Raw genomic sequence first — 12,345 nt, forward strand, 5'->3', positions numbered from 1 at the left:
GTCTCATGCCGTGAAAACACTAAACAACTGTACAATTCACACAGACGATGGTACTGACGCATGCGCATTTCGAACATTTAGGACTCTATACCTTTCTCTCTCGCATAGATGTTGGCTTCACGTTCAGCGCCCTATTCCGCAATTCCGCTTCCAGTAGTATATGTCTAAAGCCTTGTGTCCACGATGCTAGAAATCGGTCCGAGATCTCGGATGAAGAAAGCATTGACCAATCGCAATGGTCATTTGATCAAATCGTTCAAATGTGATTTGTTAATTTTTTCTCTATCCGAGATCTTGGACCGATTTCTAGCATCGTGGACACAAGGCTTAAGGTATAGATCGAAGACATAGAGAATGGACAGAATGGACTGCGCGATCCGTGTGTCAAAATGGTCGATGAGGATGGGAGAGAAAGAGAGAGCGTGGCAGACGGCCATTTCTATCTCTTTCCATTCAATGGTGTAATGGGAGAGAGAATGAGAGGGAGATTGGCCGTCTCCCACGGTCCCTCTCTCTCATTTCGTCGACCACATTTGGAATATCCCCACTGCTGGTCACGTGGCCTCTCTTAGTTCCATATTTCCGGTACTACAGTCCTTGACAGCGCCAGGGGGCCTGTCGGCTCAGTCGGCTCAGTTAGCCAGTTAGCTGTCCCCCACTTCTACAAGAGAGGAGTTTGTACAATTCAGTGCAATTGTACCCCCTGCCTGTCCCTGGTGGTGTAGCTGTGTAGTGCGATGAATGCGTGCTGCGTGCATCGGTGTGCATGCGACGTTCGTTCACTCATCCGTCCGTTGTGATTTTAGTGATTTATCGCGGTGCGTCGTGCAAGATCGACGAGGTGGTGTCGCGAGGGGATCCGTGGGCGTTCGAGGTTCATGGGCGTGTGCCATCGACGTTCAGCCGTCAGTTCGTAAGGAAGGCGCCGATTTTTTTACCGCCCCGCCCCGCCCCGTCCGCTGCAACTCGATGCCCTCGGTACCCTCGTGCGGAGCGGTGTTTCCGTCCTGTTTGCAGACGTGGTAAATTTTACGATGTAAACGAGACAGCGGAGAGGCAAGAGAAAGTCCCTCGCGTTTCGTCCTATCCCTCTCCGTCCCTCCTGAGTCGAGAAGGGTGGATCGCCCAGGTGCCGAGGGTGAGAAGAGCGCGAGGAGAGATCCCCGTTCGGGAGTCTTGCCCTGACGGTGACACATCGACGTTTAGATTTGAGTGTACAGTTGACAGTCCGGGGACAACCAGCATGTCGGGCGCGCCGCAAATGTCCAGCGGGCTCAGCAAGCTAAAGAAGAAGCACTTCCGGGTGAAGCACCAGAAGGTTAAGCTGTTCCGCGCGAACGAGCCGCTGCTCAGTGTGTTTATGTGGGGTGTCAATCACACGGTAAGAGTGTAAGACAGCGCGCAATTCGCACCGCGTGCGCTTCAATGTCGCGTGTTGATGTTTTTCGCCGTTCACGACAAACGTCATCATCGTAATCGTCACTTTTCTATTTTCATTGCGCGTCCGCGTATTCTCCCGTCCGTCCGCGGATCTTTGCGACATCGTTCGTTAATGCCTGTTCTACAATAGGTTCCTAAGTCGTAAATCGTAAGAAATTGGCTAATCACAGTTGAATATGATAAAAATAATCAAGTACGATTTGTTAATTTTTTACGGTTTATGGTTTGAAACCCTATTGTAAAACAGACTTCACTGGAACAACGTAATATGCACCATAATAAGTGGGTATACGACGTCGAATCGCTCGATAACACTGTATAATTGTGTCAATTGCTTTTTAATTCCACATCACATACCTATACGTAGATGCTTGGCAAGATGCACGGCCAAGTGTTAAGCCCCCTTCAAACTTACTCTGGTATTTTTCGTTGCCTGATAATAAATCAGTTGAACTTGACCAATGAACCTTAATTAATTAATAATTAACGTTTCGTGAGATAAAGCTATAATTGTTATGTCTGCTGTATTACAGATAAACGAACTTAGTCACGTTAACATTCCAGTAATGCTCTTGCCAGATGATTTTAGAGCTTACAGCAAGTTGAAAGTGGATAATCATCTTTTCAACAAGTAAGTTTATCTTTTCTCTCTTTTCATATTGTGTGTATTTGTGTCATACAATTGCATGTAATATTGGCTGCGTTCAGCAGAGAAAGCAGCTTTGCAACTGTTGTAAAATTCTTCAATATAATTAGTCTTGCCCTTAGTTTCTCATTGAATCTAAATGTATAAACCAATCATATTCAAGAATTTTACAACAGTTGCAAAGCTGCTTTTTCTGCTGAACGCAGCTATTGATTCTTTCTCTCGGGTGATTTCTTCATGTTTCATCAAAAGTTTCTTCAAAAGTAATGGTTATTCTACAATGTGATTTTTATTTTCTGTTTCTTGCTTTCTGTGCTATATTTTTTTTACATCTTGTCCTTTTGCTTCTTATTCGGTTTTTTGTTTTATGTCGCCCAAGTTAAAAGTTAACGAACTTCGGAAGAAACAGGAAACACGTAGCAAGAAATACAATTGTCGATAAAATGATTGCAAAGGGGGAAGAAGCAAGAGGCAAAAAGCAAGAAATGGGAAACAAAGATCACATTGTAGAATAGGCTTAACACGACTAAAAAAATTAAATTTCCCAGATAAGAGAAAAAACTATTCTTTAACTTGACAGAAAATTACTAATTATTAGTCAAATAATATTAACCAAACGAATATACTCTTAATATGATCAGTCATATTTTTGCCATTTTTGTTTCACACTCTTGAAAAACGTTTTTTGAATTGTGTCAATTTTGATAATACTTTATGAAGTTAGTTTTACTTCCGATGATTGATAGGGTTTACTTAACTCATTCATGGTAACAACTCGAAAATCATTTTTTAAATAAGATGGCGATTTTATATCTTGGTCCACATATAATATATCCATACTAATTGTGAACGTACAAGTCCATACTGTTTCTAAATATATTCTAGCAACTCTATACGTACATAAGATAATCTTAGAAATGTATTTAGGCAATACATTGCCTATTCTTTACATGTATACATATGTAGACATATGTTAATAACTCTCAATGTATTCATGCATGTGTATGAAACACTCGGTACTGAGCCGATATACTGTTTTTAATTTTAGATTTGTTTATACTAATAGATAAAGCCACACAATAATACTTGTAATATTGCAGATACTTGCTTACGTAATCTGTTCTTTTTTTTTGTGCAGAGAAAATATGCCCTCCCACTTCAAAATCAAAGAATATTGTCCGTTAGTCTTTAGGAATTTGCGAGAAAGGTTTGGAATAGACGATTTGGATTACAAGGAGTCAATGACAAGGTAATGTCTTTATATTGATTATTCCCGCTAAATTTTGATGTATCCAATATAACACTGTACAATACACAACAAATGCACTGTTACTGTATAAAGTCGAAAACTCGCTTTCATGGTTGCACAATGATATTGTTCGTCGCAAGTGAATTAGGGATAGACAGGCTACTGAAATGGCTTTGTAATGTAAGAATTTTGATGTGGTAGATGTCGGGTGTTTAATCCTTCGCGAGCAAAGCAACAAACGGATTTGGTCGATGGAATAGGCAGAAGGACTCGTCAATTGGTTCAGCGCGCCGCTACCGTCCCGTCGATTACCTTTTCCTCTCCTTCTTCTGTCTCCTCGCACAATTCTATTCTAAACAAACCGTTGCGTACCTGCAGTCTTAAACCGAAACGCCTGAGGTTAGCGAAACTTGATTTTGCTATGCTGTGCGTTTTCGTTGTTTCTAACAAAGTTAAAGACCTACCAAGGAGCGAGAACCGACGTGACTAAGCATAATAATTCATTAATATACATATCTCAATGATTGCTTGATTTAAACATGTAATTTAAAACTCGGAATTAGCTACCATTGAAAGCTTTTCCGATTTAAAGCATGGTAAGAGGATGTTTTAGTCGAAATCATAAAAATATCGCTTGATGAGTTAACCAAGATATTAACAAATCGAGTGCTTTATATCAACGGTGATGATGAAAATAATGATAACAGTCATCATCCTATTGATTGATAATAATAGTGTGAAAAGGGAACATTAAGAAAATGAGAAATAAATATAATTGTCAATTAATATTCTCGCATTAACATAATTAATGATGACTCCAATATAGATCAAGTCGCTTTACATCAGCCAGATATTCGGCTTCAAAAACCCATCGATTATCTAATATACCGCTCTTGATAATGATTCATCATTTATATTTACCAAGATTATGCCTCATGCCAATGATCATTCGAATAGAACTATTGTTTGATCTTTTACAAATGCACATCCACATGTATACCCAAGATGCGGTTTACGCATTTCTTCTTCCAGATCTCAACCAGTGCTTGACGATTCATCTGGGAAGAGTGGTGCAAAATTTTATCAATCTTATGACAAACTGTTTATAATTAAAACCCTCACGAGCGAGGAAGTGGAGAGGATGCATTCGTTCTTGAAACATTATCATCCCGTAAGTATAATCGGAAGTAAATGTCATGAAGATTCAAGATTACACGGACATTGCATTGCAGTATATTGTCGAACGACATGGAAAGACACTATTACCGCAATACCTGGGAATGTACCGATTGACTGTTGACGGCGTCGAGTACTACGTAGTTGCCATAAGGAATGTATTCTCGAATCATCTGACGACACACAAGAAATTCGACCTGAAAGGCTCGACGGTAGACCGAGAAGCATCAGATAAAGAGAAGGAGAAGGATCTCCCTACCTACAAGGATAATGATTTCGTTAAAGAGGGTATGAAGATTTACATCGGAGAAGAAGCCAAAACTAAGCTAATAGAAACATTAACCGCTGACGTAGATGTAAGTATTTAATATAAGAACATAAACTTTGATCACACAAGATTTTGTACTATCATGAGAAATATTTTAAGAGTTACCTTGAATTATTTATCGAGATAAAAATTGAATCAAATTTCAATTCAAATTTGTGAAGGACTTCGAAGTACCCAAAATTATAATCTGTCTCCATAGTTCTTAACAAGATTACACTTGATGGATTATTCCTTGCTACTTGGCTTACATGATTGTGCGCGCGCCGAGCAAGAGAGCAGAGAACGTGCAGAAAGAGAGGATGATGAGGATAATCATGAAGAAGAGGACGACAGCGAGTCAGGCAGCGGATTGGAGTCTCGAGGTCCATTGGCAGAGTGAGTGGATATTTTTTCTACTCTCCTTTTGAAACGAAAACTAGTTCAGTTTCCATTTGATTTATTCATCGATGCCACTCATTTGTTTGCAGCCGCTTATGGGGTTGGAGTGGCGTCGGTCACACGGTTACCAATATGGCAACACCTCCCGAGTCACCGCATGCAGCGTTAATGCGTGATACCAGTTTACAGTACGAAGATGCGATAATACCTGAGCTAGACATTTACGCTATTCCTAGTAAAGAAGGTACTTTTTCCAGATAAACTGATAATCGTACATCAAAGTGAATATATACAGGGTGTCCCACAATTTGTGATCGAAATTTTAATATATATATATATATTTCTGATTTAAAAATAAGACAAAAATCCTAATACCAAAATGTCAAGACTATAATAGTTTTTAAATTCTAATTCGTCATACATATTATTTTTAATATCCTGTAATATTTTTATGTTATGTATATTGCATATGTAATTATTTTCCATGTTTAAACATGATTAGTGAAGTATTTCAACATTATTATATACGTTATTACTTCCAGTTTCACATGAGGTGAACATAGAACATCACATACGTACGAACATCCACTTGTATGATGTATCGTCCCTGAGCACGTGAAATGTCAGCTCTGTGATTAGTTAACTTTAACTGCTAATTAATTTGAAAACTATTATAGTTTCGACATTAATATTGGTATTAGAATTTTTGTCTTATTTTTAAGTCAGGAATGTTATTAAAATTTCGATCACGAATTATGGGACACTGTGCATGCAATGTGTGCATACATGGTGCGTGCGTGTGTGTGTGTGCACGTGTATATATAAAATTCTTACCACATATATTTTCGTAGGTGCTCCCACGAAGGAGATTTATTTTTTGGCCATAATAGACGTGCTGACGCATTATGGCGTACGTAAACAAGCAGCGAAAGCGGCAAAAACCGTCAAATACGGTGCTAACGTTGACGGTATATCCACCTGTGATCCAGAACAATACGGCAAACGATTCATAGAGTTCATGAGCAAAGCCATAGAGTAAAAAGTATTATTAATCGTTGTGCATAAAATAATGAATTTAAACGATATTATCGTCGTTTACTGTGTATTGTCGGAGTGAAATCGAAATCGCAAACCGAAAAAGAGGGAGGAAAACTGTTCTGGAGGTTAAATTGTTGCAGTCTCCGTTCGGTTTGCTTTTCGATACAGATTATTTTCTTTAGCGCTTTCACTTGTGGTTCATACACGATCGAATCGTTCGTTTCATGAGCTTTTAAGTGAACACGTTCTTCGCCGATATCGTTTATTATATGTATTTTACGGCAAGAGATTTTTATTCTCGATTATTACTTCATGTCTACGTTGCTTTGTTTAGTCAGTCTTCACGTGAAGAAGTGTGATCGGTTTCTCAAATTTGTTGCTTGAAATTTCTTTTTCTCCGTGATAGAACTTTCAATTGTACATAGTGTTATATTTGCACACTTGCAAACGCGAGAATTGTCAAATAGAAAAACGACGCCTCCTCTTTTTTTCTGTCGCCCATTCGTTTTATTGTGCATGTTTTTTTTCCGTCATTGAAAACGATAGTTTTCAACGATCTTATATCATTCGATGAATCGTCTGTGGCAGAAAATTAATAGCATTGGAATGTAACACCAATTGGGCACAGGCAATATTATCTGTGGATTGAGATAAAAAGCTCAAAGTCGCACAAAATCTTATCTACTGATATCAGTAGCCGTAATACCTGAAATTATATTAGCAGTTTTTTTTTATAGCGGATTAATAAACGGACATGAGTCATATTATATGCTACAGAAAGATATCTAACTTGATGTGTTACCATTGCAGTAAATCCCAATCAAGCATTGTGGCGCTTGCCAAGTATAGAGCTGCCTGGATATGCGCCTAATCATATTTTATCATATAAGATGTAATTTCAGTAGCGATGAAACTATTATACGACTGTCCGTTGTTTCGCTAAATTATGATAACAGTATATACTTCGCAGTACCGAAGGCAATGTACACACGCGCGCGCGCGCGCATATACACACACACACACACACACATGTATATATGCATATACAAGTCGTTGCAAAATAAAATACACTTTGTAAATGTTATATTTAGTCTGGTTCGATTGTCGCAGATCGATAGTTCAGTTATTTCACAAAATATATGGGGAATGACACGATCCATTGAACGGTATTATCTACACGAAACATATCTTTGATGTTCGTCACAACACTTGAGTTGGCAACTTACTATCGTGCCTTTCATTTCACTAAAGAATACTCTCAGAAAAAGATGCATTGTTCTTCCAAAGATAGGCACTTGCAGTCCTTACATATTATCGTTTGTCGAAAGGATTTCGCATGAATCGTAAGTTTCCGGTTCTATTCTGTATCGTAAATTTGTTTTATTTAATAAGGAAATATTTGACGAAAATTGAATGTAATCGTTGAGCAATTTGTACTGTATTATGAGAAAGGAGAATGTGCACTGCGTTACGTAAGACAATATCTTTAAATGATATCCAATACACTTTTATATACATATATATATGTATATATATGTATATATGAAATACATGTAGTATAATTTGTTAGAAAACCGATCATAATATAATGACTAATCACTTTAACGATTAATATATTCATCTAGTCTTGATATTTCTATAATTTTATATATTTTACAGTTTAATCGCGCGTGTCGAGACTACGGATGCGATAGATGAGAGGAGGTATCTACTGCTGTATCTTTGTTATAGGATTTTAGGTTTTGAAAATACAATTAGTTTCTGCGTGATTATCAATCGTTAAGATAGTATGGTTAAAAATTTGCTTCAACCAACGAATCTTCGTTGGAATCTTTTAAACACGGCAGTGTTCTGAATCGATACACAAATCGTTTGTGTAACTTTATTACATGTGTAAAATAACGTTGCATTCTTTTCTTTTTTTCTAGCTCAATTCACCATCTCGATCACGGATACAGAGTCTGTCTTCCAATTTATATATTACGATGTATGGATACTTCGGAATTAATTAGGCATTATTTTACAAGACACTTAAGAACAAGAGAAAAATAAATTATTACTACTTTTGACAATGGAATATTTAGTCTTTTACTTAAAAAAGACTATCGCCTGCGCGAATTCCAAAGTATCTATACGAAAAACAAGAAACTAAAATAGTACTCTCTCAAAGATATCTGTTAAATAAATAACAAGAAATAAATAAGAAAAGACTAACAACTCTGTAACTATCTTACAAAGCTATCTTACAATTATCTTAGGACTTACGAAGATTTTTTGGTAGTTTACACAAAATTTATGTATTTACCGAATTATTTTCCAATTTTCTGTCCATTACATTTTGCAACGGTTGGAGATATCTGTTTCAAGCATTCTATATCGTTAAATACAATCTGCGCCCCTCCTCCACAAGTCGGCAATACATCGGCCTGCAATGTGCAATGATACAACATTTTCTAAAGTAACGCTATAACAAACCTTACTTTATACAATTTGGTCTCAAGTTCACCATCTTCGTCTTGTTCCTGCGAAAGAAGGCAGTATCTGGAAGATCTGGCCATAAAATCTTTTGGATTTGTCAACTTTCGAATGGTTCGCTTATGAGGCTGTGTTCGTGGTTGTAAAATTGTACCGGTCGGAACTATCCTGGCAGGACGATGATTTATCCATTTATCAGCATTTTGCACTCGCTGGTATCGTGGGTTCACCACTGGGGTCTTATCCTGAATACATACGTAAAAAAAAATCAGCTAATATACATGTACGTACACCGATCGAAGAAACGTAGCATTGTCAAAGCATACAAATTAATGGCTCCTACTCAAATCTACGCGCGCAACCCTCTTTACCTTTTTATTAAAATTAATTTTAGTAATAATTGTATTGGTTGACGCAATCGTAGATGATGAAGAATCAATGGGCGTCATTGAGTTCGATTTCTCTATAATCTCGGTTTTTGAATCCGAAGGCATGGAAGATTCTGCAACTGTCATTGAAATTGTGTTTTTTGTGGTCTTTCTTTGGACACTATCAGAATCAGTTCTTATGTGCCAGGGTATCTGGTGGATCCGATCACGAGAGCTGGAAATCTGAGAATCCATAAATGCCATTGTGGAAGATTCTTCTTTGGATAACGATGGATTTGGTTCTTCTGTAGTTTTTTCATGGATATCATTATTGGAAATTGCACGAGAAAATAATGTCTGGCGCATTTGTCTACAAGGACTTCTGGAAGTTTGAAGATTAACTGGCATCATAAAGGAAAGTTCTTTCTTAGGTACTATCGAAGTTACTTTTTTTGTAGTCTCTATTCTCGAACTCAAAGCTATCGGTGGTATTAAGATGTCATTATCGCATGTATCCTCACGAGCTGAAGTTAATATTTGTCTCACCAATTTCAATTTGTCATCCTTCTTTTTAATACAGCTCTAAAAGCGATTCAGATTTTAATGTACGACTCATCAAAGGTTGTCTCAGAAAAGAGATATATTGAAAAAGAAAAATGATAACTGACACTGATTTGTAACTATAAACTCTAAAATACCGTCAGTTGCTCACGCTGTTCCTGCAATTTTATCTGCATTTCCTTGGTCATTTTATTAATCTCCGCTTGTATTATAATGTTGCACCTCTGTATTAATTTTTGCTTGTCTAATATATGTTGTTGGAGTTGCCTGTCTCTGTCCCTCAACTGTACAAAAATTGCATTAATGTATAAGAAGAAATCATAATGCACACATTATCGTTATATTGCAAAAATATGCTTACTTCTTGCTGTACGTTTCTCATAGCATCGCACGCATTATTCAATTTATATAACAAGCTATCAATGTGGTTTTGTAATTTACAGATACGGCCTTCTAATGTGAAGATCTGAAAAATTTGTTACGAAGATATTACTAAAAAGACATTAAGAATAATTGAAAAGCTTGAATTGTTGCAATTTTTATATCTTTTCACCATATTTGTATGATCTTTTTTTATAGTTTTTATAATTGTCTATGTTACTTTACAGCAGTCAGTTCTGTTTCTTATACTAAAAAAACGCAAAATGTTTAGTACGTTAACTCGAAACTTTTGACAAAAGAAAACCAAGCTAACCGGTTTTAACACCAAACTTTTCAATTGCGAAAATTGGTTAGTTCTATATATTAACACAAAATAGGATTAGGAAAGTCATAAAAACAACTCATTACCGTTACTGTTTTTTTTTTTCTGAAAGTAACTTGTTATCATTTCTTAAAAACTAATTAATGGGAGAGGGGGGATTATAATTTCTATATTACTTTTCCATTGCTATATTTTGATGGCCTTTTTAGTTTTTAGAATTGTCTATGTCACTTTACAACTGTTAGTTCACTGTTTCTTATATCAAAAAAACGTGCACGGAATGTTTACTCCGTTCAAAATTTTTAGCAAAGAAAAGTTAGTTAAGCAGATCGGTTTTTATACCAAGCCCTTCAATTATATCTGTTGTCGTCACAAAACTCACTATCTTTTTCTGTTCATTAGTGTCATGTCTTAAGCATGTGTTTTCATGTTCCAGTTTCACTAACATATTTCTGAAATGATTTTCTGAAAAAATTCAACTTTGAGAAATTACACAGTGGAAAGAAATTATACGAATAGTAACTGCATATTGAAAGATGCATTAAGAATCATTCATACGTTTCTCGCTCACATCCTCTTGCAATAGATCTCTCCTTTGAATACGCGTCTCTAGGAATCGCAATAGCTCTACGATCGCTTGCTCATCCTGTGGATCTGTCGCATCTGCTTTGGGAAATGAATCATCCTGGCTGCAACCCAAATAACGAACTCAACAGAAACAGATTTTGAGCAGCGTATGCTACTAATTCTGATAGCATATATAAAGGCAACATTTTCAAACAGAATTAATTAGGAACTTTTCAGCAGAAGCACAAATTGACACAAGAGTCATTTTATCTGTTTCTTCTTTCTCTCGATTATTGAACAAGGACAGGATGATTCTTGTGTCAATTTCTCTTGCTGAAAATCTCTTAACATCTGACAATAACAGCAAACTGGCAAATCAGAAATATGACAAAGCTTATCGACATGCCTTATCAGCAAATTGGCAGCAGAAATCAAGTAAAATTTACAGTTCCTGCTCGGATATAGGTTGCTATAAATCTACAGTGGAAAGGTCGAATTTGCTGCCAATCTGCCAACATATTGTTGACTTTATTATTATCTAGAAAACGAGACAATTGCGATATAGAAACGTAAAAATAAACGTTCACGTGAAAATCTTTTCAAGTTAACTAACGCAGCCATATTATTCTATGAGAAACACAAGAGTCGGCAATTGTAGTGTGAATTCTCAGCCAACAATCGTAAACACTTTGCAATTCGTCGAATCAAACAACAATGAAAATGAAAAAGCATGTTACATATCGTACGTTACACCATCAGACATTGTTGTGCGATAAAACATTTGAAATTTAGCGCACGTCGCGCCAATTAAACGCAACAGGTGCCAAGCGAGTGTGTATTATCGACGACCGGCACAGTTCGCCAATATTCAGACACCGACGAGTACATATATTTAAAACTTATAGCGATTTCGGCTAGGATGCACTAGTGTACACTGGTACATATAAAGACCGTTGTACAATGAATAGCGATTTCGGCTGGGATGCACTAGTGCACATAAAACTGTCATACACAATTGCCGTAAAAATGTATTAAAAACAGATTAAATCGTACAGTCCCCAATATATTTTATTGTACTGTTAATAAAACATGTATGTGGCAATGCCCGTTCCATTTATATATGTTCTAAGAGTAGTTCTCTTCTTTTCTGATAGTGAATTGATTGGTCGTTGCGGCAGACCGGGAAGTGGCCGAGAGCAATAAAGATAGACGTTCGAGAGTTGTGGCCTTAAGGGCTTCACACATGAAATGCATAACAGAGCATAAGCATAACATAAGACTGCTGGACCAATGAGCATCTAGCATAATGTCGCCATATTGATTTACATAAGATGCTCATTGGTTTAGCGGCTTTATGTTATGTTTATGCTCTGTTATGCGTTTCATGTGTGAAGCCCTTTACATTCAAGCTAATTG

The 12,345-nt window shown here is 36.9% G+C and overlaps 3 protein-coding genes across 4 annotated transcripts in view; 1 reads left to right on the forward strand and 2 right to left on the reverse strand.

Annotated features, from left to right (window-relative positions):
* LOC108766583 (carnosine N-methyltransferase) overlaps positions 1-114 on the reverse strand; it is a 4,607-nt gene extending 4,493 nt beyond the window's left edge. Inside the window, exon 1 of the mRNA XM_018515972.1 lies at positions 92-114. The gene's annotated coding sequence lies outside the window, so the exon portion shown is untranslated. The remainder of the gene's footprint in view (positions 1-91) is intronic.
* A 576-nt stretch (positions 115-690) lies between these two features.
* Positions 691-8,100, forward strand: PIP4K (phosphatidylinositol 5-phosphate 4-kinase). Of its 2 annotated transcripts, XM_018516001.1 has the most exons (9): positions 691-1,381; positions 1,974-2,071; positions 3,225-3,335; positions 3,537-3,734; positions 4,368-4,506; positions 4,568-4,867; positions 5,039-5,214; positions 5,307-5,461; positions 6,069-8,100. In XM_018516001.1, the coding sequence occupies exons 1-9, from the start codon at positions 767-769 to the stop codon at positions 6,254-6,256; spliced, it is 1,980 nt and encodes a 659-aa protein (XP_018371503.1). In that variant the 5' UTR covers positions 691-766; the 3' UTR covers positions 6,257-8,100. The 2 variants fall into 2 exon arrangements, with proteins under 2 accessions (XP_018371503.1, XP_018371504.1); XM_018516002.1 differs by lacking the exon at positions 3,537-3,734 and having other exon boundaries at positions 693-1,381.
* A 380-nt stretch (positions 8,101-8,480) lies between these two features.
* On the reverse strand, positions 8,481-11,764 carry LOC108766581 (kinesin-like protein KIF23). Its single transcript, XM_018515968.1, has 8 exons — positions 11,543-11,764; positions 10,921-11,051; positions 10,745-10,827; positions 10,021-10,125; positions 9,797-9,943; positions 9,102-9,680; positions 8,736-8,975; positions 8,481-8,681 (listed from the first exon to the last, which is right to left on the reverse strand). The coding sequence occupies exons 1-8, from the start codon at positions 11,548-11,550 to the stop codon at positions 8,565-8,567; spliced, it is 1,410 nt and encodes a 469-aa protein (XP_018371470.1). The 5' UTR covers positions 11,551-11,764; the 3' UTR covers positions 8,481-8,564.
* Positions 11,765-12,345: the final 581 nt, after the last annotated feature.

The sequence above is a fragment of the Trachymyrmex cornetzi genome, unplaced genomic scaffold (assembly GCF_001594075.2).
Source record: "Trachymyrmex cornetzi isolate Tcor2-1 unplaced genomic scaffold, Tcor1.1 scaffold607, whole genome shotgun sequence".
Lineage (NCBI taxonomy): Eukaryota > Metazoa > Arthropoda > Insecta > Hymenoptera > Formicidae > Trachymyrmex > Trachymyrmex cornetzi.